The 25,917-nt window shown below is 37.7% G+C and overlaps 1 protein-coding gene across 1 annotated transcript; it reads right to left on the reverse strand.

Annotated features, from left to right (window-relative positions):
* Positions 1 to 6,881: 6,881 nt before the first annotated feature.
* Positions 6,882 to 20,023, reverse strand: LOC123238864 (proteasome maturation protein). The gene is made up of 6 exons (XM_044666110.1): positions 19,949 to 20,023; positions 18,579 to 18,676; positions 17,707 to 17,767; positions 10,677 to 10,778; positions 8,677 to 8,770; positions 6,882 to 6,985 (listed from the first exon to the last, which is right to left on the reverse strand). Exons 1-6 carry the CDS (start codon positions 19,949 to 19,951, stop codon positions 6,918 to 6,920), a joined length of 426 nt encoding a protein of 141 aa, XP_044522045.1. The 5' UTR covers positions 19,952 to 20,023; the 3' UTR covers positions 6,882 to 6,917.
* Positions 20,024 to 25,917: the final 5,894 nt, after the last annotated feature.

Raw genomic sequence — 25,917 nt, forward strand, 5'->3', positions numbered from 1 at the left:
CCTTAAGATCATCCAGAGAATGAGGTTTTGATGCCTTTGTGACGATTTTGATATGACCTCACAAGAAAGTGACTGAAATGTCCAAATGGGAGTACCTTTACTACCAATCCATTGGTTTGAAAAATTAGCATTCACAAACTATTGCACATGCAATGCATAATGGCAAGATGAATTGTCTTGTTAAAATTAAAAGAAATTATCAAAAATTGACAAAACTAAATGTAAAAAAAATTTTATATAATTAAATTTTCAACTGATTTTTTTTTAAGTGGTGGCACATATTCTTCTGAAGTTACTGAAGCTTAAAACTTCACTGAGATTTTGGGACATCCCATAGAGCAGTGACAGCAAACCTTTTAGAGATAGAATGCTGTGTTCCTCCCCTCCCCGCTCAGACTGTGTGCTATGCCCCTTTCCCCACCAAGTGCCAGGCATGCCCTGCCTCACCCCCTTACCCCACACAGGGGAGGGCTTTGGGGTTTTGGGGCAGGTCATGTGAAAAAATGTCAAGCACAGTGGAGAGGGGGAGGGGAGCAGCTCCACCTGAATTCCTCTACCTTTCTAGTAACAAACTCAGGGTGTTCAGGGGGCAGGGAGGATGGCCTTGTGCTCACAGAGAGCACACTGTGTGCCATCTTTGGCACCCGTGGCATAGGTTCGCCATCACTGCCATAGAGTAGTCCCTTAGGGATAAGCTTCCTTTAATGATGTTTATTATGCTGTATAGGACTTTTACACATTATAACTATGCAGAAACTATTAAATAAAACTTATTAAATACTCTTTTTAAAAAATCTATTGGGGTATATATTTGTGTACTGTCTATTATTGTTGTTCAGTTATGTCTGATTCTTTGTGAACCCATTTGGGGTTTTCTTGGTAAAGATACAAGAATGGCTTACCATTTCCTTCTCCAGCTCATTTTCCAGATGAGGGACAGGCAAATAGGGGTTAAGTGACTTGTCTAAAGTCACACTGCTAATAAGTGTCTGAGGCCAGATTTGAATTCAGAATTTAGAATTCACAAAAATCAGCCTTCCTGACTCCAGGCCATACTCCATCCATTGCACTACCTTAGCTGCCTTGGTTATTGTCATAGTTATATCAAGCCATACATCATCTAACAGTATACTATCGGAATGCTGAATATGTACTTGCTTTTATACAAGGCTAGATTGTTAGCTCCTTAAGAGCAGATACTTGCATTGTCTATTATTCTGCAGAAGAGAGTAAGATAATGCTTGGCTAGTAATGAGGGCTCTAACAACTGGGGTTTTGTCTCATGTCACCAAAATTTAGAAGATGCAAGTACTGCACCTGCAGCACTAAAGTCACTAGACATTAGTCTTCAATCTTGCTCAAGGGAATTTGCCTTAATTACTTTTTGCCTTACATCAAGAATCACAAAGTTGATTTGAGGGCACATATTATATTGCTTGTCCCAGTTGCCAACATTACAAATTACAGCAGAATTACATTGAGGTTTTATTTCTGCCCTCTCCCTCCCACCCAGGATCTTTTAAGTTTTCCTTAAGTCTTGGAATGGGGGGATGTGATTGATTGATCATCACAATAAATGGAGCAATTTTGTGATCTTTAGATCTATTTCTTCTTGTTTTTCTTCCATTCTACTCTTCTCCTGAGCCAAAATGAGAGTGCATTGTAGGAGAGAACTTCAGATTTCCTTTTTTTTTTTTTAAATGATTTGTTTTGTATCTTTTGCTGACTTTTGTTCATTTGTCATGTCGATCTCTTCATGACTCCATTTGGGATTTTCTTGGCAAAGATATTGGAGTGGTTTGCCATTTCTTTTTCCAGTTCATTTTATAGAGAAAGAAATGGAGGCAAACAAGAATAAGTGACTTGCCTGGCACTCCATCCACTGCACCGTCTAGTTGCCCTTGTTTTGTAGCTAGCAAATTTTCAAATCCTAAAGCAAAAGCCATGCCTCTGGAATTAAGTAGACTCTGGAGTTCAAAAAAGAGTCATAAAGTTGGATGATTTCTAACTTGCTCTAAAATTTTGTGATTTCATACTCTGAACATCTTTAGGTCATAGTACACCTTAGAAGGTTAGAATACAATTATTATTCTAAAGGTAAATAATACCAGGTAGACTTAAATCAGTTTATACCTGACTTCCACGCTCTGCTGAAATAAGCCATAGTCTCTCCAAGACCTTGGGAACTGTTCTTCATCACAGATGAACATTATAGCTCCTTGTCCTAATTCCACTAGGTTATGACCCTCAAAGGACAAAGTACAACTGACAAAGCACATCCATTTAACTCTATCCACTGCACAATCTAGTTGTCATATAACACTTTGGTGTTGGCAAAGTGCTTTAACTTTGTGAGGTAGGGGCAGTTTTTTGCAGGTGTTTTGTAGGTGAGGAAAGTAAGGCAGATAGCATGACTTGCCCAGAGTCAAACAACTAGTATCTGAGGGTGGATTTGAATTCAAGTCTTCCTAATTATAGGTCCCACTCTATTTCCACTGTGTTCCCAGCTGCCTAGCTTTAAGAATCTGAACTGTGGACAGAACTCAAAATTTAAGTACTGATTCTGTCAGATGAAACAGTAAAAGCTATTCATTTTCCCTTACCTAATAAACAATTTAGAAAATGCCATTTGACTTAATTCAATTCAGTTCAACCACTGAATTAAATCAGCCCATGGGCTAAAGTCAGTGATGGGCAAACTAGGGCCCTTAGGGCAGATGTGGCCCCCTGAAATGTTCTATCTGGCCCAGCAACATTATTCCTAATCTGATGAATACAATGAGTAGGATACAATACAATGAAATTTCAAAAGAGTTGCCTTAGAAACAAACTGACAGATAAGCATTTCCTTTCCTTTGGCCCCCTCCTTAAAAAGTCTGCCCATCACTGCCTTTCAATTATGCCCTTTTCTATTATTTTAGGTTACTTTTTACATTATTAGTTCTGTTTTTTGGCCCATGATAAATGTGCCTAATTCCCCACAAAGCAGCAAATCCACTTTACACCTTGTTTATTTTGCAAATGTTAATATAAATGTTTTAAAGTTTTAAATTACATAAGAATTGCATTGTGCAATGGTTATGGTCACTGCTTTAATATCAAAGTTTTTGTAGGCTTTTTAATAAGGATAAAATGTGCTCCATCGTGACGCAATTCTGTCCAGTTCAGTTCCCTTTCTATTCAATTATGGGTCTAGTTCAATTTCTATCTTGTGAGAAAACTTCATTTAATTATAGGAACTGTGAGACTTTATTTTATTGATTGAACCTAATCCTGCATGGCCAGGAAGCTGGTCCACATCTACTTGATGCTTAGAGATGCTTAACTAAGGGCTTAGGTTACACTGACCAGAAACCCAGTCAGATCCAAAGACTGATGCAGATTTTCTCTCAATTATACATCTCAAGCAACCTGTCTGATTTGAAAACTGGCCCAATTCTAGTCAATCAGTTATTGTTTCCTTCTTCCTTTCATTGAATATACTTGGGGCAGAGGTGAGGTGAAGAGTGTTGGGGCACCTCTTTTTTCTGATTTCATGGAATTGCACCTATTTGCTCTCTCCCATCCAACTTGGAAGTTCACTAATCTTTTCTCCAATTAGAAATCAGATTACCAGTGTTGTACTTTTAGTTTCTATACTGTTTTTTTTTTAACCCTTACTTTCAGTCTTGGAATCAATAGACGGTATCAGTTCCAAAGTAGAAGAGTGGTAAAGGCTAGGCAAAGGGGGTTAATTTATTTGCCCAAGTAAAGGGCACAGCTAGGAAGTGTCTAAGACTGGATTTGAAACCAGGACCTTGTCTAGAGACCTAGCTCTCTACCCACCTGGCTGACCCTTGTTTTGTTTTTTAAATGCATAAAAATCTATATCCCCTGTATTCAGGGTCCAGTCTTTGTTTCTTTAGTTACTTCAGACTTCAAACATCACAATAAACGGTGTAGTAGCATAATGCTACAGAGAGAGCCTAGCTTTGGTGAAAGGAATCCTGGAACCCATGATTTTTTCTCAACCATATTTTGTTGAACTCCCCGCAAATGGTTTTTTATCCTTTATGCCTTTCTCCTAGATTTTTTCCTTTGGTTTCCATGATAATGCAGTGTCTTGGTTCTACCTACCTGATGGCTTCTTTTCAATCTCTTTTGTTGGATAATCTTTTCCCTTCCCTTCTAAGGATGTATCTCCCAAGGCTCTTCTCTCTCCACACTTTTCATTTCCTGTGGGTTCAATTATTTTATCAATGCAATTAATTCCCATATCTGTATATAAAGCCACTTATCATTCTCCTGAACTCTGATCATAAAGTATTCATTAACACCTACTACATGCCTGACATTATACTAGGCTCTGGGGATACAAGACCAAAGACTGAAATAATCTTTGTTCTTAATGAACTTGGATACTGTCGGGGCCAGGGGGCAACAAGCACATATAAACATGTGTTTATAGCAGTTTATATAAACACACAAAGAGGTTCAATACACAAGATAGGTAAGGCATGAGGGCACAAACAGTTGGGGGAAATCAGAAAAGCTTCATACAAAAAGGGGTGGCCAAAGGCATCTTAAAGAAGAGAAAGCATTCTAGGCCTGGGGGAAGGGTAGTCAGTGGAAAGTCAAGTCTTTTGATTGAGTAACAGCAAAGGGCAGTTTGGCTGGATCACTGTGGGGGGAGAGGGAGTCACTTCCAATGAGGCTGGAAAAGTGAGCTAGGTTTGTTGTATAGGGATCTAAAAGGCAAAGAGTTTATATTTTATTCTTGAGCCAATAGGAAGCCATCGGAGTTGGCCGAGTATGGAGATTGCATGATCTTATCTGTGCTTAAGGAAATGACTTAGGCAGCAGTATGTTGGATAGACCGGAGTGGTGAGAAACCTGTGGCAGAAGCCAATCGGGAGGTTCTTCAAATAATGAGAGCTGATAAAGGCCTGACCTATGGCAGACACTATTCCAACTCTTCTCCTCCTTCTACCACCTAGCTCCATTAGCAAAGGTTGAACCCAGAGTCAAGTCACGTGATTGGCAAGCACCATCTGTGAACTGGAGAGACCAACACTCACTACCTCTTTAACCGTCTGCTAGGTTCCTTGAGGTCAAAGTAGTTGTTCATTTTTTGTCTTTGAATCCCCAGTGTCTTGTGCATAGTAGGTGCTCAGTACTGTTGACATGAATGGCTGTGTGAATCTGGCAAGAGAATCTCATTGGGTGTTTCTTGGTGTATGAAATGAATATGATGTAGATCAGAGACGTCAAACACAGGGTGGCTGGCATCCAGATGATGGAACTAGATTAAAATATAACTGGGAAATATTTAACAATTTTTTTTAAAAATGCAGAAGAAAGTAAGTAATGTTGAGTTTTCTTTTTTTTTTTTTTTAAACCCTTGCCTTCCATCTTGGAGTCAATACTGTATATTGGCTCCAAGGCAGAAGAACGGTAAGAGTAGGCGATGGGGGTCAAGTGACTTGCCCAGGGTCACACAGCTAGGAAGTGTCTGAGGCCAGATTTGAACCTAGGACCTCCTGTCTCTAGGCCTGGCTCTCAATGCACTGAGCTACCCAGCTGCCCCCTAATATTGAGTTTTCTAAGTTAATAAGAACCCTGCATGGATCCTTATTTAGTGACCTTTTTTTAATCTCAGTTCAATACCATTGATGTATCTGACCTCTAGTGTCTCTTCCACCTAATATTAACCAATGCTAAGTCAGGAGAGGTGCAAAATAAAAAAAAATAACAATAGAATTAAGGGGAAAATTGGAAAAAAAATATTAAAGAATTAGAGATGAAAAGACCATTAATAATGGTCAAAAGCTACTCATGACTTCCAACTCCTGGACTGAGGATTTAAGCTAACATAGTCCTGTCTAGAGATAATGAAACCCACTCATTTCATTTTCTGTTGACAGTAAGTTCGTTAGACAGCACCCTCTACTGGTTAGGAGGGGTAACTGCCATCACTAGAGCAAAATACTTGAAAATAGACCTTTTTAAGGCAGCTCTCATCTGGAACAGGCAGAAAATATAGATAATTTTGCAACTAAAGAGCTATGCCTACTTTCATACATTGTGTCAATATGGTAAAAGCTAGTAAAAATATTTTAGGCTAAAAAATTTAAACTGTACTAATTCAAACAGGAACTGCAACTCTACTCAGGTCTGGGTTGGACCTAGCAATTTTGTTGCATTAAAAATGTACCATAAGAGGGGGTAATGGTGTTGGTCTCTTCCTCTGCTTGAGAAAAATCTGCTTTAGTTTGCCTCCAAAAAGGTACACTGATTGTTTTAGTGTTGTGTAGCTAATGTACTTTTTTCTCTTAAGAGATGAGTGTGGCCTATGTTCAAACCAGTGGGTACATCATTCAATGCTAAAGATATACCAAAAGAAATTAATTGGAACGTTTTTATGGCAGAACCTTCTGAAGATGCCTCTCTAAAAAGCACAACAAAAATTTATTGTTCACATTTAAGAACTAAAGTTCAAGCTTTATGATGTTCAATTCCTTAAAATTATATATGTGTATATATGTGTGTGTGTGTGTGCGTATATATATTAGAGGCAGCTAGGTGCCTCAGTGGATTGAGAGCCAAGCCTCTAGATACAAAAGATCCTGGGTTCAACTCTGGCCTCAGATACTTCCTAGCTGTGTGCCCTTGGGTAAGTCATTCAAAACCCCATTGCCTAGTCCGTGCCACTCTTCTGTTTTGGAAACAATACACAAAATTGATTCTAAGACAGAAGGTGAGGGTTTAAAATATAGTTACATAACAGTACAACCATGGACCCAAATTCAAATTGCTAATATTAACCATAAGAATTATGTAAATATCAGTATTTTTAATGTTATACACATCAAATCATAATAAAAAGATAATTATAAACAGGATGCCATTCTTCCATTTTAATTAGCAACATATTTCTGTTACAGTAAACCAAGTTTGTATTCCACCATCATGTGTGGTTCTCCCATTATTTCACTCTGCGATGGATCTAAAAAACAATGAAAAATGAATCATTAATGTAGCCTCAAAAAGCACTGAAATGAAACATTCACACATGCTTTCTCATGCTACTTCCCAAATTTTTCTCTACAAATCTAAACACTGAACACTACTCAGTATGACTGTCTTCCATTATAACAGACACCCAGCATTTGTTGAGCTTCTTGTTGAGAATTTTTTAAAACACTATTTCTTGTTACAAGTGAATGTCCTATTTCCCCAATGAAATAGTAAACTCTCTGCTAAGGGTCAATACTGGAAGGCATTTACTAAATTGTAAATCATGTTGTGAAAGTAAGTGTGCAAGAGATTTAGAGCTGGAAGGGCTCTTAATATTTCCATGATTTCTACTTAAATACCCTAAAAATGAGGAACTTAACATATATTATTTATCAACTACCATGTGAAAACCTGAGTTCTCACATAACTAAAGAACTTCAAATTGAATATCATTATATCCCAGAGATATAAAGTTGAACTTGCACTGCATGTTATAACTGAGACCAGAGGACATCTAATCCAACATACTCCCTCACTTTATAGATGAAGAAAACAAAGCCCCAGAGAGGGTAATTGTCCAAGAGTCAAGATTTGTATTCAAGTCTTCTGACTTCAAATGCAGCATTCTTTCCAATTCCCTCAAGTGGACAATAATGTCTGGAGCACTTGCCCAATGTCACACAGCTGGTGAATATAAGAAGTGGAATTTAAGCCTGGGTCTTCTGACTTCCAATCTAATACTCCTTCTACCATACCACATTACTGTCAGAAACCTTCATAAACCTGGTGTCACTTCCATACAAAAGCTCTGAAGTATGACTACAGACGCTGCAGAAAAACTCTACATTTGTTTCCTATAAAATTATTCATAATAACTTACACATTTTACATTGTATTTGGGCTAATGGAAATAAGTCTTAGTTACATGGCTACTAATAGTAATCAGACTACAAGTGACAATAAATTGAAGTTTTAAATACTCTCATAATCTTTAAAAAAAATACTCATGTAATTAAGGAAATCATTAGAGAAGTAGAACTAAAATCTCTTCCTTCATTGTAATAGGAAGCTTAACAGAGTCTGAGACCTTAGTTTTTCTTGCATTTAAGAAATTCCTGTAGGGAAGATTCTCAAAGAGAAGGATCATTAACCATGCTGCTGTTGTGTCCACAGCACTTCCTCACCGGATATCAGCAGCAAAGCAAAAGTGATGCAATCCAATTAGAATTCATTTTGTCTATTTCTATAGAACCACTGGGGGCACAGTGCACAGGAGTATGGTTGTAATCATATTTGTTTATTCTCCTTGGGTCCAGAAACAGCAGAGGATGCTGCCTATATTGTTCTTAGACAAAAGACACTCAAGTGCACTAACAATGGAGAATTTTGGCAAAAATGACATACCCTGTACTTCATATCATGTCTATAGAATTTCAGAAAACCTTTTAAGAATAAAAGCTTTTGTTTTTTAAAAAATTTTATGCATTTATTCCTGTGTTGTTTTACTTGTTAACATTCACTAACTCTGTTGCTAGCCACATGATATAGGTAAGAGTACAACAATGATTATTACAATGAAAATGCCCATGACAGAAATGAACACGGACTTAATAACTGATTTAAAAACAGTAAAAGTTCATTTAGTTTTTTAATCTCAGGTCTATATCACAATATACTGACCATTAAGAATATCTTCAAATCCAATACTCTCATCATTACCCCTCAAAATATCCAGGGAGAGGTTTGAGCTCTGAAGAAATGGAAGACGCTGGACCTGTAAAAGTCACAGTGTGAAGAGGAAAAATATAAAACAAAAATTATTCCAACACAAGGAAAAATTCAGTTATACATTAAATGTTCCTATTCTTCATAATACATTTGAAAAGTTCTATAACCCGTCAAGTAAAATATTGAATTGACTTAAGGTACACTGTCTCACCATAATTCATGGCAACTCACTCGACATCATTGGTGCTTAATTTTGTTAAATAAATAAAAGCTAAAATATGGCAAATTGTTTCTAAAATGAAGACTTGAGAAAACAGTTAAGAAAAATCAAGTCTTTAAAAAATTTCATGATTATACTTTGACAACAGGATAAAAGTCATAAAACATGTTATGTTATCATGCAAATTCTAAGAAAAACAAGTGTATGCAAATGCTATTATCTTTAGTCAAAATGTCACTTGCTAATAGGCATGTTGTTTTGCACCCTTAAATGTATAAAAGGTATAACCCTTTAAGAGATGTTGCAGCTTAGAACTAATGATCTTGTTACTATTTAATTTGTGAACAACCACAAAAAAAATAATGAAGGATGAATAAACATGCATGAACTTGGTTCATGTTTGTAATTAAGAGAAAAATTAAACAGGCATATTTAATAATTTACAAATTATTACTGTGCAATTTGGCAATTAGGCATAAATAGCAAATGGCTATTTGCTAGGAAAAAATGACTAATTTTTAAACGTAGCAAAATCAATTCCCCCCGCAATTTTCCTCCTTTCTTTGTTAGCTCCCTATTATATTTGATAAGAATGGATGTTGACAATTTTCTAAGATACTATGCACCTTTTAACTATTAAACAAAAATACATATGACTAGGTGTCTCTAAGATCCCATCAACTTTTTTTTTTTTTTTAAACCCTTGTACTTCGGTGTATTGTCTCATAGGTGTAAGATTGGTAAGGGTGGGCAATGGGGGTCAAGTGACTTGCCCAGGGTCACACAGCTGGGAAGTGGCTGAGGCCGGGTTTGAACCTAGGACCTCCTGTCTCTAGGCCTGACTCTCACTCCACTGAGCTACCCAGCTGCCCCCTCCCATCAACTTTTAATACCACTCCATTCCCTTTACTCTAGAGCAGTGATTCCCAAAGTGGGCGCTACCGCCCCCCTGGTGGGTGCTGCAGCAATCCAGGGGGAGTGGTGATGGCCACAGGTGCATTTATCTTTCCTATTAATTGCTGTTAAAATTTAAAAAAAAAAAATTTAATTTCCAGGGGGCTAAGTAATATTTTTTCTGGAAAGAGGGCGGTAGGCCAAAAAAGTTTGGGAACCACTGCTCTAGAGTATCCTTAGTGGCAAAGGGCTGAAGACAACAGAAACTATGGGTGCCTCAACATGGGCTGCTTATAAATATGAGCACCAAACTTTGGTGATAGGAAACAGAAATGGTAAGGAAAATAGGAATCAAGGAATATAATGTCACAAGAGAGGAAATAAGGGATAGCTCTTTGGTTCAATGGACAGAGCTTTCCTCACCCCACTTCTAGAATCTCTGGTGTTTCCTTGACTCAATTCCTCAGCTATATGAATCTGCTAATGCCACTCTTCCCTGTCAGCCTGTGCCTCTCTTGTTTGTTTCTTTTTATCTATCTATCTATCTATCTATCTATCTATCTATCTATCTATCTATCTATCTATCTATCTATCTATCTATCTATCTATCTATCTATCAGTTGTCTCTCTCATAAATGGAAGCTCCTTCAATGAATGAACTGCAACACTTATCCGTAGGAGAAGGTGCATTAAAAATTCAGGTATAACTATTTTCAATAGTTAAGCAACTTGTACTACTCAGGGAAGAAATACATGTTGGATATAAAATAACTTAATTTTTAACTCTTTTAAAGAATAACCAGGGCAGAACATCCACATCTGAGAAAAACAAACCTACCTGCTTCACTGCCTTGAATTCCATCTGCAACTTCAGGGGAGCATATAGACCTTGGATATTTCTCAGTGTGGAAAAATTCATTTTATCTTGATTGAGCTGGAACTATCAAAGACAAGCATTTTAAAACATTGCCTGAGTATGCTTCCAAGAGACATCAGTGAATGTGAAATCCTATTTGAATTAAATATATCATTCATCATAAATTAAATTGCTAAATAATTATTTAATCCTTTAAAAAAATTTGAAATTTATACACACACACACACACAAATAGGTATATTTAATTGGCAGAAATGTAGTTACAGTCTCACTTTAGACAAAAGCATTAGATGAACCTGTGATCTACAAAGATAATAAAATTTGGTTTTTTGTTCACATTATGAAGTTATTTTCATCAGCAAGTGAGGACTGTTGCCCAAAGGCCATAACACCCCTAACCCCCTTCTCCCCCCCGTCTGAAGTATTATGAAATATTTGATATTTAGCAAGTTAATTTGGGAGGGAAAAAATGAGTTTTTAGGTAATAAATAAATTGCAATTTCACAAAAGGATATACCTTCATATCTATTTAACTGTGTCTAAATTACAGCTAATTTTTGAACTTGTGCAAAATGACTATGCATGTCTTTTCCAAATAGTAACTTCTTTTCTTGAACAAATACAAATTAGAATTACATAAAGAAATTTCTACTACTTTCAGAAACATTCATTTATTCCTTTAACAACTCAACAACCAACTGTTAAATACCTACTATGTGCCAGGTATTGTACTGTAAAGACAAAATAGAAACAAACTAATAGAGTAAAAGTTAATATGGGGGGGGGTCTCTAGTTTTGGTTCTAGACATGTAGTCATTGAATTAGAAGTATTTCATACACCTGGGAATGGATTATAGTTTCAGATGAATTTTGGAAAAATAAAATTGGTCAAAAAACATTTTGCAAATGTTATCCATTTTGAATCTACAATAACATTAGGAAAATTTTGTACCCAAATAATAATCGGTGTCCTGGACAAAGAATTTCTATGAAAAAATATAATCACAAAGATTATTGCCTTCTTGGAAAATCCCTTGTGATTCCATAGAAATGCAGTAAAGGCCAAAACAATAGGTGGTCTTTAGAATTCTAAAACTGGATATATCACAATTGTGAAAGATGGTTCTAAAGGGAATCTTTGGAATCTAATAATCAAGGTCACAGGTTTTAATTTAAGGGAATCAAATTTTAAAATAAGCCAATCACTAGATTCCTTAAAACACAAAACTTTTCTTGATAGTATATTTATAGGCTTTTATTCTGAAAACTTTGTTTCACACAAATTTTTTCAGGATTACATCTACCATTGAAAGGTTAGCAAATGATGTTAATGGCATATATTTACTGAGAACCTAATATATGTAATATTATGCTAAGTGATGAAGAGAGGACATATAGAGTATCTGTCCTCAAGATCTTATAATAAAATTGAGAAGAGTAAAAAACATTTAACAAAAATGCAATCTCTCATATTGTGTGTAAATATGCATTAAGCAGCAGTGTTTTGATATAGTAAACAATGCCTAGGCTCAGAATCAGGAACAGTCAGGTTCAAATATCACCTCTGACACTAGCTATATGATTCTGGACAAGTCATTTAACTTCTTTGCCTCAGGCAACTACCTAGAACTTTATGAGTCATAGAAAAGTTCCTTTTTGTGCTAGTGGAAAGAGTCCCTACACTAAGCATCATGAATTCAAATGATGAGATGCCAAAATCCAGGAGGCATGAATTATAGAATCAAAGTTTGAAGGGACCAGACAGTTATCTAACATAATCTACCTAATTAAGAAATCTTTCCCTCAGCAGTCTTAATAAATGATCACCCTCCCTCTAGCCAAGCACTCTTGGTGAAGGAAGTTAAGTAATTTCAAGTTATTTTTTTCCATGGTTGGACAATTTGAATTAAAGATTCCCCAGACCTTCCTGCTGAAAGTTTCAATTCTTATTTCTGAAATAAGCCAGTCTACTTCCTCTGTCATATGATAGTCCTTCACATAGTTGAAGATAGTTATCACATTACCACCTTAGTCTTCTTTTTTTCCTAATTAAATCTCTCAAGTTCTTTCAGCTATTTTTTATGTGATGGCTTCCAATTCCTTCATCTTACTAATTACTTCCTTTTGGTTTTATTCTTGAGTTTGTAAAATGTGGTTACCAAAACTCCCCAATACTCCAGATGTGTGGTCTGAAAAGCAGAGGGACTTGCCTTTATCAAGCCATTATATTTCTATTGTTTGAAATGATTGTCTTTTTATAGCTATTTATTAAGTGTATGATATATGCCAGGCACTGTTAAATCATACTGTTCCATTCAAAAGTCTCATTGTGGCATGAAGATGGCCCTGAGTTCTTAAGGGCTGTCTCAAAATAGTACAAACGCAAATAGCTTGCTACAAAGCTGGAATATTGAACCAAACTATCTAAATTCAGAAAGACTTTTTTTTTGCTACAGTGTTGGCCATCAAATATTGATTTGGTTGGGGGGGGAGAGGGGGTATGATTTTAACTTCAGACATGCTGGTTTTGAGATGATAGCATGTGGTTATATCCAGCAGGTAGCTGCAGAGTTAAGAGAGGAGCTCAATAGAAAAAAATGGGTAGAGAGATTACTCAATAAAAAAAATTATGGTTAAAGTTGGGATGGTAGATTAAGCTCTGTGAGGAGAAAAAAATATAAGAGCAGACCTAAACCCTGACTACCTTCCAATATAAGCTTCTCAAATGCAGAAGTTGTTACATTTTTTTAACTTTGCAATTCCAGAAAAGCAGGATAACAAAGGTAATAAGAGAGCTGGTCTTGTAGCCAGAAAACCTAGATTCTTGCTCACCTTTAACATGGGCAATCTGGCATACAGTCGTCCCTCACTATATTGTAGTTCATTTATTGTGGTTTCATTGTATCATGGGGTTTTGAGAAAAAAAAATCTAATTTTGTATTACAGAGTTTTCGCTATGTCATGGGATTTTGCAGATAAAAACCATACTGTACACAATGGATATGTAGATGTAGTATATCACTACTGCTTGCACAAGTTTACCAACTATTGGCTGATGGAATGAAAAGCGACCAACCACAGTGCTGTGGTCTGTATCCTAGGGCTCAGTGGCTATAGCATCAGTCTGTTTGCTCTCCTGCTACTTTGCAGATTTTCACCTATCACAGCACAGGGGTCTCTGGAAAGTAACTCCCACAAATAGGTGAGGGAACACTGTATATACCTGTGGACTGACTATGAGACCTTGGGAAAATCATTTAAACTTTCAATGCTCTAGGCCAGTGATGGGCAAACTTTTTAAAGGGGGGACCAAAGGAAAGGAAATGCTCATCTGTCAGTCTGTTTCTAAGGCAACTTTTTCAAAGTTTCATTGTATTGTATCCTACTAATTGTATTCGTCAGATTAGGAATAATGTTGCAGCGCCCCCCCCCCCCCCAATCTGGCCTGCTGACAATAGTTTACCCATCACTGCTCTAGGCAACTCTCTAAAATTAAGTTTCAGGTAAAATACCAATTTGCAGGTTAGAAAAATTTTTCTAAGTATTTCCTAGATCAATAATCAGATTTAGTTTTTATTCCTATTCCAATTCCAAAATAGGCACTTAATGTTATTGAATAAATTAAAAGATGATTATTAAAGTGAAGTTAGCAAAGAATAAGTCAGTAGAAAGTGAGCATCAATGCAATATTGTTTTAACAATTCAGAAAATTTGTCAATTCACCTGATAAACTCACTTATCACCCTTCCTGGATATTCTATTCTCTAGGTTTCTACAACACTGTTTTTTTCCTAATTTACTTTGACAATATCTTTTCAAGCTACTTTACTAGATATTCATTCAAGTCATATCTACTTATCATAGGTGTCCCTCAAGGTTCTTACCTAGGGCTCTTTTCTTCTTTCTCTACACTGTCTCATTTGGTAATTTCATTAGCTTCAGTAATATTAGTGATCATTTCTATGCATTAGGTTCCCAGATCTATATATTCAGCCCCCTCTTTCCTGAGTTCCTTTCCCACATTACCAGCTGCCTTTTGAATATCTTGAACTAAGAGTCCATATGAACCTCAAAAAACCTAAACATGTTCAAAATATTATCTTTCTCCCTGAACTACTCCTTTCCAACATTCTTTCTACACATTACCATTATTGTCAACAGAATCACCATTTCCCAAGCATCTGGGATCACAACTTTCACATCATCTTCAACTCTACTCTTTCACCCCACATATCCAATGTTGTTAGATCTTGTCATTTTCACCTTTATAACGACTCTTATACATATTGTTTTCTCTTCCTATTGTTCTTCCTTCATTTTCCAAGAGGACCAATGGCAACATGGGGTGATCTCTTGACTTTCACATTTTCTCTTCACTCACACAGCTCCTCCTACAGGATCTCACATTCTAGCCCACATCATCTCTCACCTAGACTACTGCAATTACCTTCTAATTGGTCTTCCTTCCTCAAGTCTTTCCTGACTCCAAAACATCAACCATTCTGCTGCCAAAGTGATTTTCCTAAAGCACAGGTCTAACCATGTCACTCACCCCCTTGTTCAATGAGCACTAATAATTCTCTGGTACCTTCAGGGTTAAATATAACCTTGTTTGGCATTTAAAGCTCTTCTAAACCTGACTTCTTCCTAAACTTCCAATCATCCCCCACCCCCGCCCCCATGTACATTACAAAACATCTATTTTGGCCTACTTGCTTCTCACATATAACACTAATTCCCACCTCTATGGTGTCCCCTAAGGTCTGGAATGCTCTGCCTTTTCAATTCTGCCTCTTAGCTATTCTGGCTTCTTGAAGACCCAGATGAAATTGAATTAGATAGATAGATAGATAGATAGATAGATAGATAGATAGATAGATAGATAGATAGATAGATAGATAGATGGATGGATGGATGGATGGATGGATGGATGGATGGAGGGAGGGAGGGAGGGATGGACAGAGAAAAAGACAGATGATATAGATAGCTAGACAGATTTGTACACTTGTGTTCTATGTGTGTCTACATGACAAATACAAACAGTTTTGTGAGGAAATGCATTAGAAGGTGAGAGGGCAAATCAGGAAAAAATTCATGTAGAAGGGAGTCCTGGAATTGAAGCTCAAAGGAAGTCCAAATGTGGAGAGCTGGATGTAAGGAAGGAGGGTCTTCCAGGCAGAGGAAAGAGTCCATGCNTTCTTTTTCCTTTTCCTTTTCTCTTCCCCATGTATCTGTCTGTCCCCTCCTATCCTGTAGTTTGAAGGTCAATCGTGACTCATTAGAGTAGGGTCTGTGTCATGTCATGCCCTTGCACAAGCTAGACTGCCCTTCTGCCTTGGAACTGATACTTAGTATTGATTTTAAGTTTGTTTTTTAAGACCTCACAACTGCAGTAATTCTATATTACCAAACTTATGAACTACCTTGATGCCAATACACTCAGGATACATATACTCCATACACGTATACCTTGCCGTGCATGTGTCCTAGTTATAGGTATTCTCTTTTGGGTCTTTTCCATGCTGGAATATGGAGTAAATGGTGGGAGTAGTTATTATTGTATGTATGGGAAAATATTCCCCATCACTCAGCTAGGAGAGAGCAGAACTTTTATGCTAGCCAAACTATGGGAACAATCAAACAATAAGCATTTGTTGTATGCCTACTATGTGCCAAGCAATGCGAAAAGTTAAATGCGATAATATAAAGTTAAAAGTGAAAGCGTCCATCCCTTGAGACCACATTCTAATGATGGAGAGAGAGAGAGAGATAACAGATGGACAAATGGATGGATGGAGGGAGGGAGGGAGGGAGAGAGGGATGGATGGACAGAGAAAAAGACAGATGATAGAGATAGCTAGACAGATAGATTTGTACACTTGTGTTCTATGTGTGTCTACATGATAAATACAAACAGTTTTTTGAGGAAATGCATTAGAAGGTGAGAGGGCAAATCAGGAAAAAATTCATGTAGAAGGGAGTCCTGGAATTGAAGCTCAAAGGAAGTCCAAATGTGGAGAGCTGGATGTAAGGAAGGAGGGTCTTCCAGGCAGAGGAAAGAGTCCATGCAAATAGACTCCAGCCCATGTCCATGCAGCAGAAGACAGAATGCTCTGCCTTCGCAGAAGTGGGGAGGCCAGGATGGCTTGGTGCGTGGAGCAGAATAAATAGTTCAGAATGGAAGAAAGAAGGCAGGCTGTAAAGAGACAGAAATGCAGGCACAAAAGGAAGGATTTTGTTTGGTACCAAAAAAAGGCCTGAAGTCACTAGCCCTTTCGGTATTATTATATTTCAGTGTCTTTTTGGAACTAATATGTCTTCTGGTTGTCTAGAAAAAGAAAATCAGCAGCTGGGACTTGGGAGTACAGTTCTGAGTGTATGTTCACCCACATCCAAGCCTACCCCCAACTGGGCTCGCCTTTAGGGTAATGGGGTCATGGACGATGCCTATCTGATATGATTAAGAGAATCCATTGAACCTCTGGAGTTTGTGTCCTCATCTGTAAAATAAATACAAAGATCTTTGCCCCAGCCATTTCGAAGAGTCGAAAGGTTTTACGAACTTACTTTATTGTAGAAATGACGTTGTTTCTTCTTAAAATAACTAAAATTTTAACTCCTNGAAGGAAGGAAGGAAGGAAGGAAGGAAGGAAGAAGAGGCTTTCCCATCCTTCCATCACTTCCCCCACAGTGCTTTCTGCCAATACTTTCCATCTACTCTGTATATATCTATATATCTTACATATAGTTATATACATTCTGCCCCAAACCCCACCCCCTGCCTTTACCCTCCACTGAATGTGGGTTCTTTGAGTCCAGTGACTGTGTTTTGCCTTTTTCTGAATCACCAGTATTGTTAAGTACTTAATAAATATTTTTAACCATTCTTTAGCTGTGGAGATGCTTTAACACAATTATATAATAAATTAAATGATAATAGGTGAATTTTATAAGAAGAATAAGAGAATCAAGAATTCATTTATATACTTACATTTTTTTCTGATAATTCAAGAGGATGACTAGGCAAAAGTTCATTTTTGACACAAGAGAAACTGAAAACAGATATAGAAAAGATTAAAGCAGTCAGAGCATGCAAAATTAAAAATTAACATTTTAACTCTTACTATTTTTAGGATGCATTTCTGAAGGTTAAACATATTCACTTCAAGAAAACAACTTAAACTGAAAAATTGATACAAGACTTCCCCACCACTTGTAATAAGAAGACGTATTTAATATGAATGCATAATACACTTTTCAACTACCCATGATTTGATATCTTGCCAAAAAAGTACTGAGTTATAACATTATTTTAAATAAGAAACTGATTAAGCTTTTAATTCTTTTTTTAATGTGGTATTAGGCAAACTAAAATTCTATAAAAAGGTCTATATAGTTTTAGATGTATTATTTGCTCAACAATTATTTCTTGCTAGAACAAAGCTATAGCTAGCTACATTACTAGATAACAGGCATCTCCAATCACCTACACCATGTAATTTTTACATTTTCTTTCCACCAATATGGAGAATCAAACGATAACTGCAATGAGGAGACATAAGACTCATTTAAATCTGAGCTCTGAATGAATAGCTAACCTGCTTTTTTGACCTCCTTATACTTTCCCATTTGAAGTGCCATCATTCTTCCAAACAACCAAGTTCAAAACTTTGGGGTTATCTTTCATTCTTCTACTATATCCATTCAATTAATCCAAAAACCCTTTAAAATCTTTCCTACAAATGTCTCTCTTGGCCATTTATTTCTTTCCACTTTCTCTTTACCTGAACTCCAAACTTCTTGTTGAGGCTCTATTTTAATAATTTCATTACAATAAAACCAACTTTAATACTACTGACATACCCTCTCCGAAGAATATCATGGTTTTCAAAAGGACCACTAGCTGAAAGTTCAGATACTGGAATACTGTCCTTTAGCTGAGATCCAAGTCCTCTGGTATTCTGCAAAATGAAAATGGTAAGTTGTTATTAAATGAGCAATAAGTAAATTTATGTGTTCGGTTTCTAAAAAGGTGATGGTGTTAACTGTTAAAAATGATTAGAAGCCATATGGTAGTGTAAAACATACTATAAAATATAATTAATTTTCATTATAAGAAATTTTTTTTTAACCCTTACCTTTGGGCTTGGAATCAATACTGATTTTTGAGGGCTAGGCAATGGGGATTAAGTGACTTGTCCAAGGTCATACAGCAAGGAAGTACCTGAAGCCAAATTTGAACCTAGGATTCCCCATTTCTAGGCCTGGCTCTCATACCATTGAGCCACCTAACTGTCCCCAGGTAACCTTTTTAATGGATATCCTGCTTAACAACCTTCAATGGCTCTCCATTGCCTGGAGTAGTCCAGGTCCTCTTTCCATGACATTCTTTTCCCATTACCTAGGACTGAAATTGAGTTGATTCCCCCCCCCTTTCATTTTTCATATCTAACTAGGCATCAAATCCTATTATTTTATCTCTTTCAAATTCCCCTTCCTATTGTCACAAAGGAGGAAGAGTTTGAAAGAAGGTTCTCTTCCCCACCCTCCAACCCCCCAGAAAATGGACAGAACATTTAATAATAATAATGCTGCAGCTAACATTCCTATAAAATTTACTAGGCCAGGCACAGTGCTAAATCTGGGTACTTCACAAGAGATTATCTTATTTGATTCTTGCAACATCACTGAGTTAGTGCTATTATTATCTTCATTTTACAAATAAGGAAACTGATGCAAATAGAGGTTAAGTGACTTGCCCAAGATCATCCTGGGAGGTAGATGCTCTTATTATTTTCATTTTACAGATGGGGAAACTGAAGCAAATAGAAATCAAGTGATATGCCCTGAATCATGCAGTTACTAAGTTGTCTGTGGCTACACTTGAACTCAGGCCTTCCTGACTCCAGGCCCAGAGTTCTACCTACTGCGCCACCTCACATTTCACTTTCATTTTTGCCTTCCCAGCTTGAAGTCGCCAAAAGGGAGGCCCGCTGGGGAAAGGAGGGCGCAGGCCGTGTCGGTGCGGAGGCCAAGGCCAAGGCAGCCGCTGCTCCTCCTCCTTCCCGATATGACTCGGCAGAGTCCCGGCCCCATCCCGCGATCCTTCGGGGAGGACACGAAAAGCAGAGCCACCAAGCGGGCCGCTCCAGCACCGAGCGGTCAAGACCATTGTCCCAAGCTACTCGGGAGGATCAGGGCCCGCTCCAGCGTGCGGCAGCCGCTACACTCACCATCTTCGATACGACCGCCAGCCGCCACAGACCTAAACCTCGGTTCCAGTCCGCTCCGCGTCCACTTCCGTTTCCGCTGAGAGCCCGTCTCCCCCTTCCCCCCCGCCCGGCATCCGCCGGAAATGCGTCAGACCGGGCCAGGAAGGAAGAAGAGGTTCGGAGCGTTCTGAGGGAGATTCTGAGATTGGAGGCTCCCACGCCTATCTCTTCCCAGGGACCGTGGGGAGGGGGCCGGAGGCTCTCCTGGGCCTGAGGCGTGTTCCGAAGCGGGCATGTGTCCTGCGCATCTGTGGAAGGGAGGGCCGGGCGGCTGAGGCTTATGACCTTTCCATAACCTTTCGTAACTATATTTAAACTAGTCGCGTGCTACGTGTAGACGAAGCCTGAGAAAACTGGGAGCCCTGGGGAATGAGCCCGCCAGTGGGTGGAGGAAGCGGGGGTAGAAGGATGGGAGTGAATTGTAGAAGTAGATTTGGTTTTGATTTAAGGCAGCTAGGTGGCGCCGTGGGTAGGACGTTGGACTTGAAGTAAAGATCTTGAGTTCAAATTCAGCCTTCATAGTATTGGCCCTAGGCAAAGTAACTTGACGAATCTCAGCCTCAATTTCCTTATTAGTAAAATAGTATAATAATAGTTTCTACCTTCCAGGGTTGTGAAGGGCTTTAGAAAGATTAAAAGCTCCATTTACACTAGCTATAATATAATTCAGTTAAGACAGTACCCCACAGATATTTCAGGGCCTGGCATTCTTTGGAGATCTAGCTAAGCATCTTCCAAAAAGTGACAATTCAGAATTTTTTTTATTGGTCAGTTTGTAAACAAACATCAAATCTCTACTGTGTGCTAGGCACTGTGCTTGCCTCTAAGGATACAATTTAAAAAAAAAAATTCATGCCCTACTTTTTTTATTAGACCTTTACAGCTTGGAAGGAATCATTTTTAAGCTCAGGATTTCTCAAGAATGGGTTTCAAAAGGAGAAGAATGGAGAGAGCTTGATAGTACTACCTTGGTTAAGTTGGGGGGGGGGGGGGTGATAGAACTGTTTATGATCAAACTCTCTTTTTCTTCTGACAGTGACAGAGTTCCTCTACCTTTTGTTTGATTTTGTCCTAACCTGTGATTTCATCACAATAGGAATCTCCTGATGTGGAAACGCCTTCCACTCAAGACCTGGAGTTTGTAAAAAGTCTTAGGTAGATTCAGTAACTTAACCAAGGCCACCACTACTATGTGCCAGCATTTGAGCCAGGATCTTCTAGGCTTCAAGACTAATCAATCTATACTGACCCGGCTGCTTTTCACTGCACTATTTATTGTAGGGAAAAATATCCTGTAGCATAGATAACACAAAATTAATGCCTTTATTTTTCTTACTACTAGTAACAGTAAATATTTTTATGCCACTAGCTCTTTACCCAGAATACAGTCCAAAGCTGGATTATGTAAATTATATTAACCTCATTTACTAGATGAGGAAACAGAGTCAATTTGCATGTTTCCAGTGGAGTGCTTTAAGGATCTTTGTTTGTCCCTGTGCTATTTAACTTTTATTAATCACTTAAATCAAGGTACAATTTTTGTGCTTAAATCTATAGTGGGTAAAAAGCTGAGGAGAAGTAGTATACTGTATAATAGGATTCAAAACGACTAAAAACAGGCTAGAACACTGGGCTGAACCAAATAAGATAAAATGTTGTAGGACCTGGAATCAGGAAGATACATCTTTGTGAGTTGAAATTTGACCTCAGACACATTAACTGTGTGACCTTGGGCAAGTCATTTAACCTTATTTGCCTTAGTTTAAGATTTAGACATAACTGAAATGATTGAACAAGAAGAAGAAATAAAAATCTACTTTCCCATAAGTATAGGATGAGAGAAGCAAGGTTAGGCCATGTGAAAAAGAACTTGTGCATATTACAGGCTCAATGAGTCGACAGTTTGATGTAACAAAAAAAAAATTTGTTTTAAGCTGCTGTTTTAGGCTGCATTAAGGCATACTATCTAGGACTAAGAAAGATAGTACCATTGTAAGGTCTAGAGTGGTTTAACTTCTAGATCATGTTATATGGGGATCTGTTAAAGGGAGAGAGAATGTTTAGCCTAGAGAAGAAAAGACTTAGGAAAAGGAAGGAAAGGAGAATGGTCATGACTTTTGGCAAGGACTAGTATCAAGGGATGAAAGTTTGCAATAAGGCAAATTTAGGCAAAAGTAAAAAGGACTGCCCCCCAAATTAGTGACCTTCCCCTTGTTGGAGATTTACAGGCAAAAGCTTTGGCCAGGGTGGTTTGGCCAGAAGGGATTTTTCACATTTGGGTTGGAATGGATGGTTTCTAAGGATTCTTTCATCTCTATTGTTCTAAGGAAAAAAGTGAATGACCCACAGTCATCTCATCTGTCAGTCAAGGTTCTGATAACAATTTTCTTTCCATTACATCAAGCTTTTAATAGATACTATACCTCCTTTGTTTAAAGAAAAGCTTTACCTATCATTGTGTCTCTGTGTAGCCTTTGTACAGTGGTTCCATCAATCTACTAATGAATGTAAAGGAAAATATTCATGTGGAGCCTTCTCAATTTCCATTTTAGGATTTCAGCATATAGTACATTTACCTTAAAATTTGGAGGAAAACTCATTTACTCTAAGAAAGAAAAATTTATTCTCTTATTTGTCAAGCATTGAGCTATATATCATTGAGCTATGTTCCTAGAAAATAGAAAAGTTTCTACAGGTGTATATGTATTGTATTTCATCATCATGGAGATTGATTCAACTTTGATATTTAACACCTCTGCACCCCGTGTTGTTTCTCCCCTCTGCTTGGGGGACGGGAGGGTGGAACAATAAATGCCTCCCTTTATAAAGAGCTCAGAATTTTCCAGCTAATTTCACTTCCAATCAACTGCCCTGCTTGATTTTGACTCCATATATTTTTGAGTACTCCGACCCTTCTCCTCTTTAGCCTTCTTTTTGTGCACTGACTTTCCCTGTTAGATTGTAAGTTCCTATCTGGAGAATGCTGTATACATTACCAGCAATAATGTACAATAATCAACTGTGAATGACAACTACTATTAGCAATGCAAGGAACCAGGACACCTTCAAAAGACAAGACAAAAAGACAATTCACCTCCATGGAAGGAACTGATGGAGTTTGAGCTCAGATTGAAGCATACTTTTCTTCACTTTATTTTCTCCATGAAATTTTCTCTAGCTTAAGTAATATATGTATATTCTTCCACAACATGATGAACATGTACAACTTATATTACCTCTCATCTTGGAGAGGAGGGAGAGAACATGGATCACAAAATGTCAGAAAAACAATTGTTAAAATTGTATCTATATGTAATCTGGGAAAAAATATAAAAATGAATCAAAAAAAAGATTTTAAGTTCCTTAAGGTCAAGATAGAAGCTACTTAATGTTTATTGATTCTTATTTACTATGTGTATTATTGTTCAGTCCTCTTTACCTGACCCCCATGGGCATGTTCCATGAGCTTTTCTTGGCAAAGATACTGGAGTGGTTTGCCATTTCCTTTTCCGGTATGTCCCCATTTTATAGATGATGAACTGAGATAAATAAAGGTTAAATGGCTTGCATAGGAACACACAGCTAATAAATGTCTGACTGGATTTGAGCTTAGATCTTCCTGACTTCAGGTCCAGTGCTCTATCCACTTCACCAACTAGCTGACCCAAATGTATAGGACCTATTTAAAGAACAAAAGGAGGATCATCCAATTTGGATAGAAAAACATTGTAAAGGGGAAGGTAACAAGATATATGTATCACTTAATGTGCCAGACACTTTCCATTATACTGCCTCTCACAATATAGACACATATGAGGACTCATCTTCCTAAGTTCAAATCTAACATCAGATACTTTAACTGGCTATATGACCCTAGGCCAGTGGTTCCCAAACTTTTTTGGCCTACTGCCCCCTTTCCAGAAAAAATATTACTTAGCGCCCCCTGGAAATTATGGAACTATTTATTGAACTCAGAATAGAATGTAATACAAAAAAAATGTGGCCATCACCGCTCCCCTGGATGGCTGCAGCACCCACCAAGGGGCGGTAGCACCCTCTTTGGGAATCACTGCCCTAGGCAAATCACTTAACATCAAATAACTAACCAACTTAACTGTTGACCTCAATTTCTTCACTGATAAAATGAACTAGAGAAGGGGGGAGCTGCAGTAGATAGAGCACCAAGCCCAAAATCCGGAGGAGCTGGGTTCAAATATGACCTCGGACACTTCCTACCTGTGTGACCCTGGGCAAGTTACTTAATTCCATTGCCTAACCCTACTGCTCTCCTGCCTTTGAACCACTATATAGTATTGCTTCTAAGATGGAAGGCAAGGGTTTTAAAAAAATGACCCAGAAAAGGAAATGGCAAACTACTCCAAATCTTTGCCAAGAAAACTCCAAATGGGGTCATGAAGAGTCAGACACTACTGAAATGACTGAAAAACAACAAAATATTCCAGATATTATGCTAAGAACTACACAATTATTACCTAGTTTGATCCTCAACTGTGGAATAAGTGCTTTTATTCCCATTTTACAGGTAAAGAAATTCAGGCAAACAAAATGACTTGCCTAGGATTACATAGCTAGTGAGTGTCTGATATCAGATTTAAACTCAGATCTTCCTGGCTCTAGATCTAATACTTTATGCTCTGTACTACCTACAAATATATATAAAGAGAGAGAGTGTAAGATGTAGTATAGTGGGAGGTCACATTTGTCAGTTGTGTGACATTATGCTAGTGTGAAGATGGATTTAACTCTTCCCCTGCTCACTTTTAGATTTAATCACCAGAAGCATATACACACCATTTTATGCTTGAGCTGGGGGAAGTCTATAACCCATGTGTGCTAAAAGTGGGTGACAAATCAGAAATGTCTGCCCTCTGGGCAGTCCTAAGAAAATTCTAAGACTGATTGGTCCACATAAAGTGGAGGAAGGCACAGGAAGTGATGCAAAGAAGCGTCTTTAAAAGCAGTTGTAACTTCCTGTGAGAGGGAGTTCTTTGGAGTTTGAGTTCCAGTTGGAGGCTGGTGAAGGATTTGCTTCATGGACCTGAGACTCTGACATTGGTGAAGTAGCTCTTGGACCTTCCCTTAGGACTACCATGTGGATGAGTAAAAAGGCTGACTCTGTTTCCTGGCTTTCTGGAAGGACTAGCCTCCAGAGAGGCCCCTGTCTTGGAAGAGGCTTCATGGCTGGAGCCCTTGCTTTATTCATCACCAGGCCCTTGGCTAAAGGCTGAGGTATCTCCAGCTGAGGACTAATTAACCCTGTTTGGGTTGAGCCAGGGGTCCAAGCAAAATACTTAGTGTGTTAGGTTGGATATCTTACTCTAAACTTTTTCAGTTTCCCTTACTTTCACTCTCTCTCCTTTTGTAAATAAACTACCATAAAAAGTCATTCTGACTTGAGTAATTAATTTCAGCAACCATATTTCTCATAAATTTAGTCCAACCTATAATTTTTGACCCTAACATTAGCTACTTGGCTGCTTTGAGTTTCTTGTTTCCTCTTCTATAAGATAGATTTAATAATACAAGTAGTATCAATATTAACATGGTTATTGTATCAAATGAAGTTGTGTATGGAAAGCATTTCACATACTTTATATGTAAAGATCATCAATATACAGATATTCTAGGCATAATACATTATATTTATTCACACAAACATATTAATTATATGGTGCCTTAAAGTTTGCAAAGAATTTTCTGAATAATTTTATGCCTCTGAAATCCATTCCAACTCTAAATAAATTATTGTATAGATATTATTGTTATCCCTATTTTGAAGATGGGAAAACAGTAAGAAAGACAGTTTTCCCAGCAGAGGTAGCTGGCAATATGATGGATTGAGTGCTAGGACTAGTATCAGGAAGACTCAAGTTCAAATATAACCCCAGACTGCTATTATTATCCCCATT

The sequence above is a fragment of the Gracilinanus agilis genome, chromosome 3 (genome assembly GCF_016433145.1).
Source record: "Gracilinanus agilis isolate LMUSP501 chromosome 3, AgileGrace, whole genome shotgun sequence".
Taxonomy (NCBI): domain Eukaryota; kingdom Metazoa; phylum Chordata; class Mammalia; order Didelphimorphia; family Didelphidae; genus Gracilinanus; species Gracilinanus agilis.

Excerpts from the sequence above, each read along its gene's own strand:
- LOC123238864 (XM_044666110.1), bottom strand. Across the intron at positions 17,768-18,578 it reads CATGATATTCTTCGGAGAGG|TTTCTCTTGTGTCAAAAATG; the intron begins GTATGTCAGTAG and ends ATCTGTTTTCAG. Across the intron at positions 8,771-10,676 it reads AATTCAAGGCAGTGAAGCAG|GTCCAGCGTCTTCCATTTCT; the intron begins GTAGGTTTGTTT and ends TGACTTTTACAG.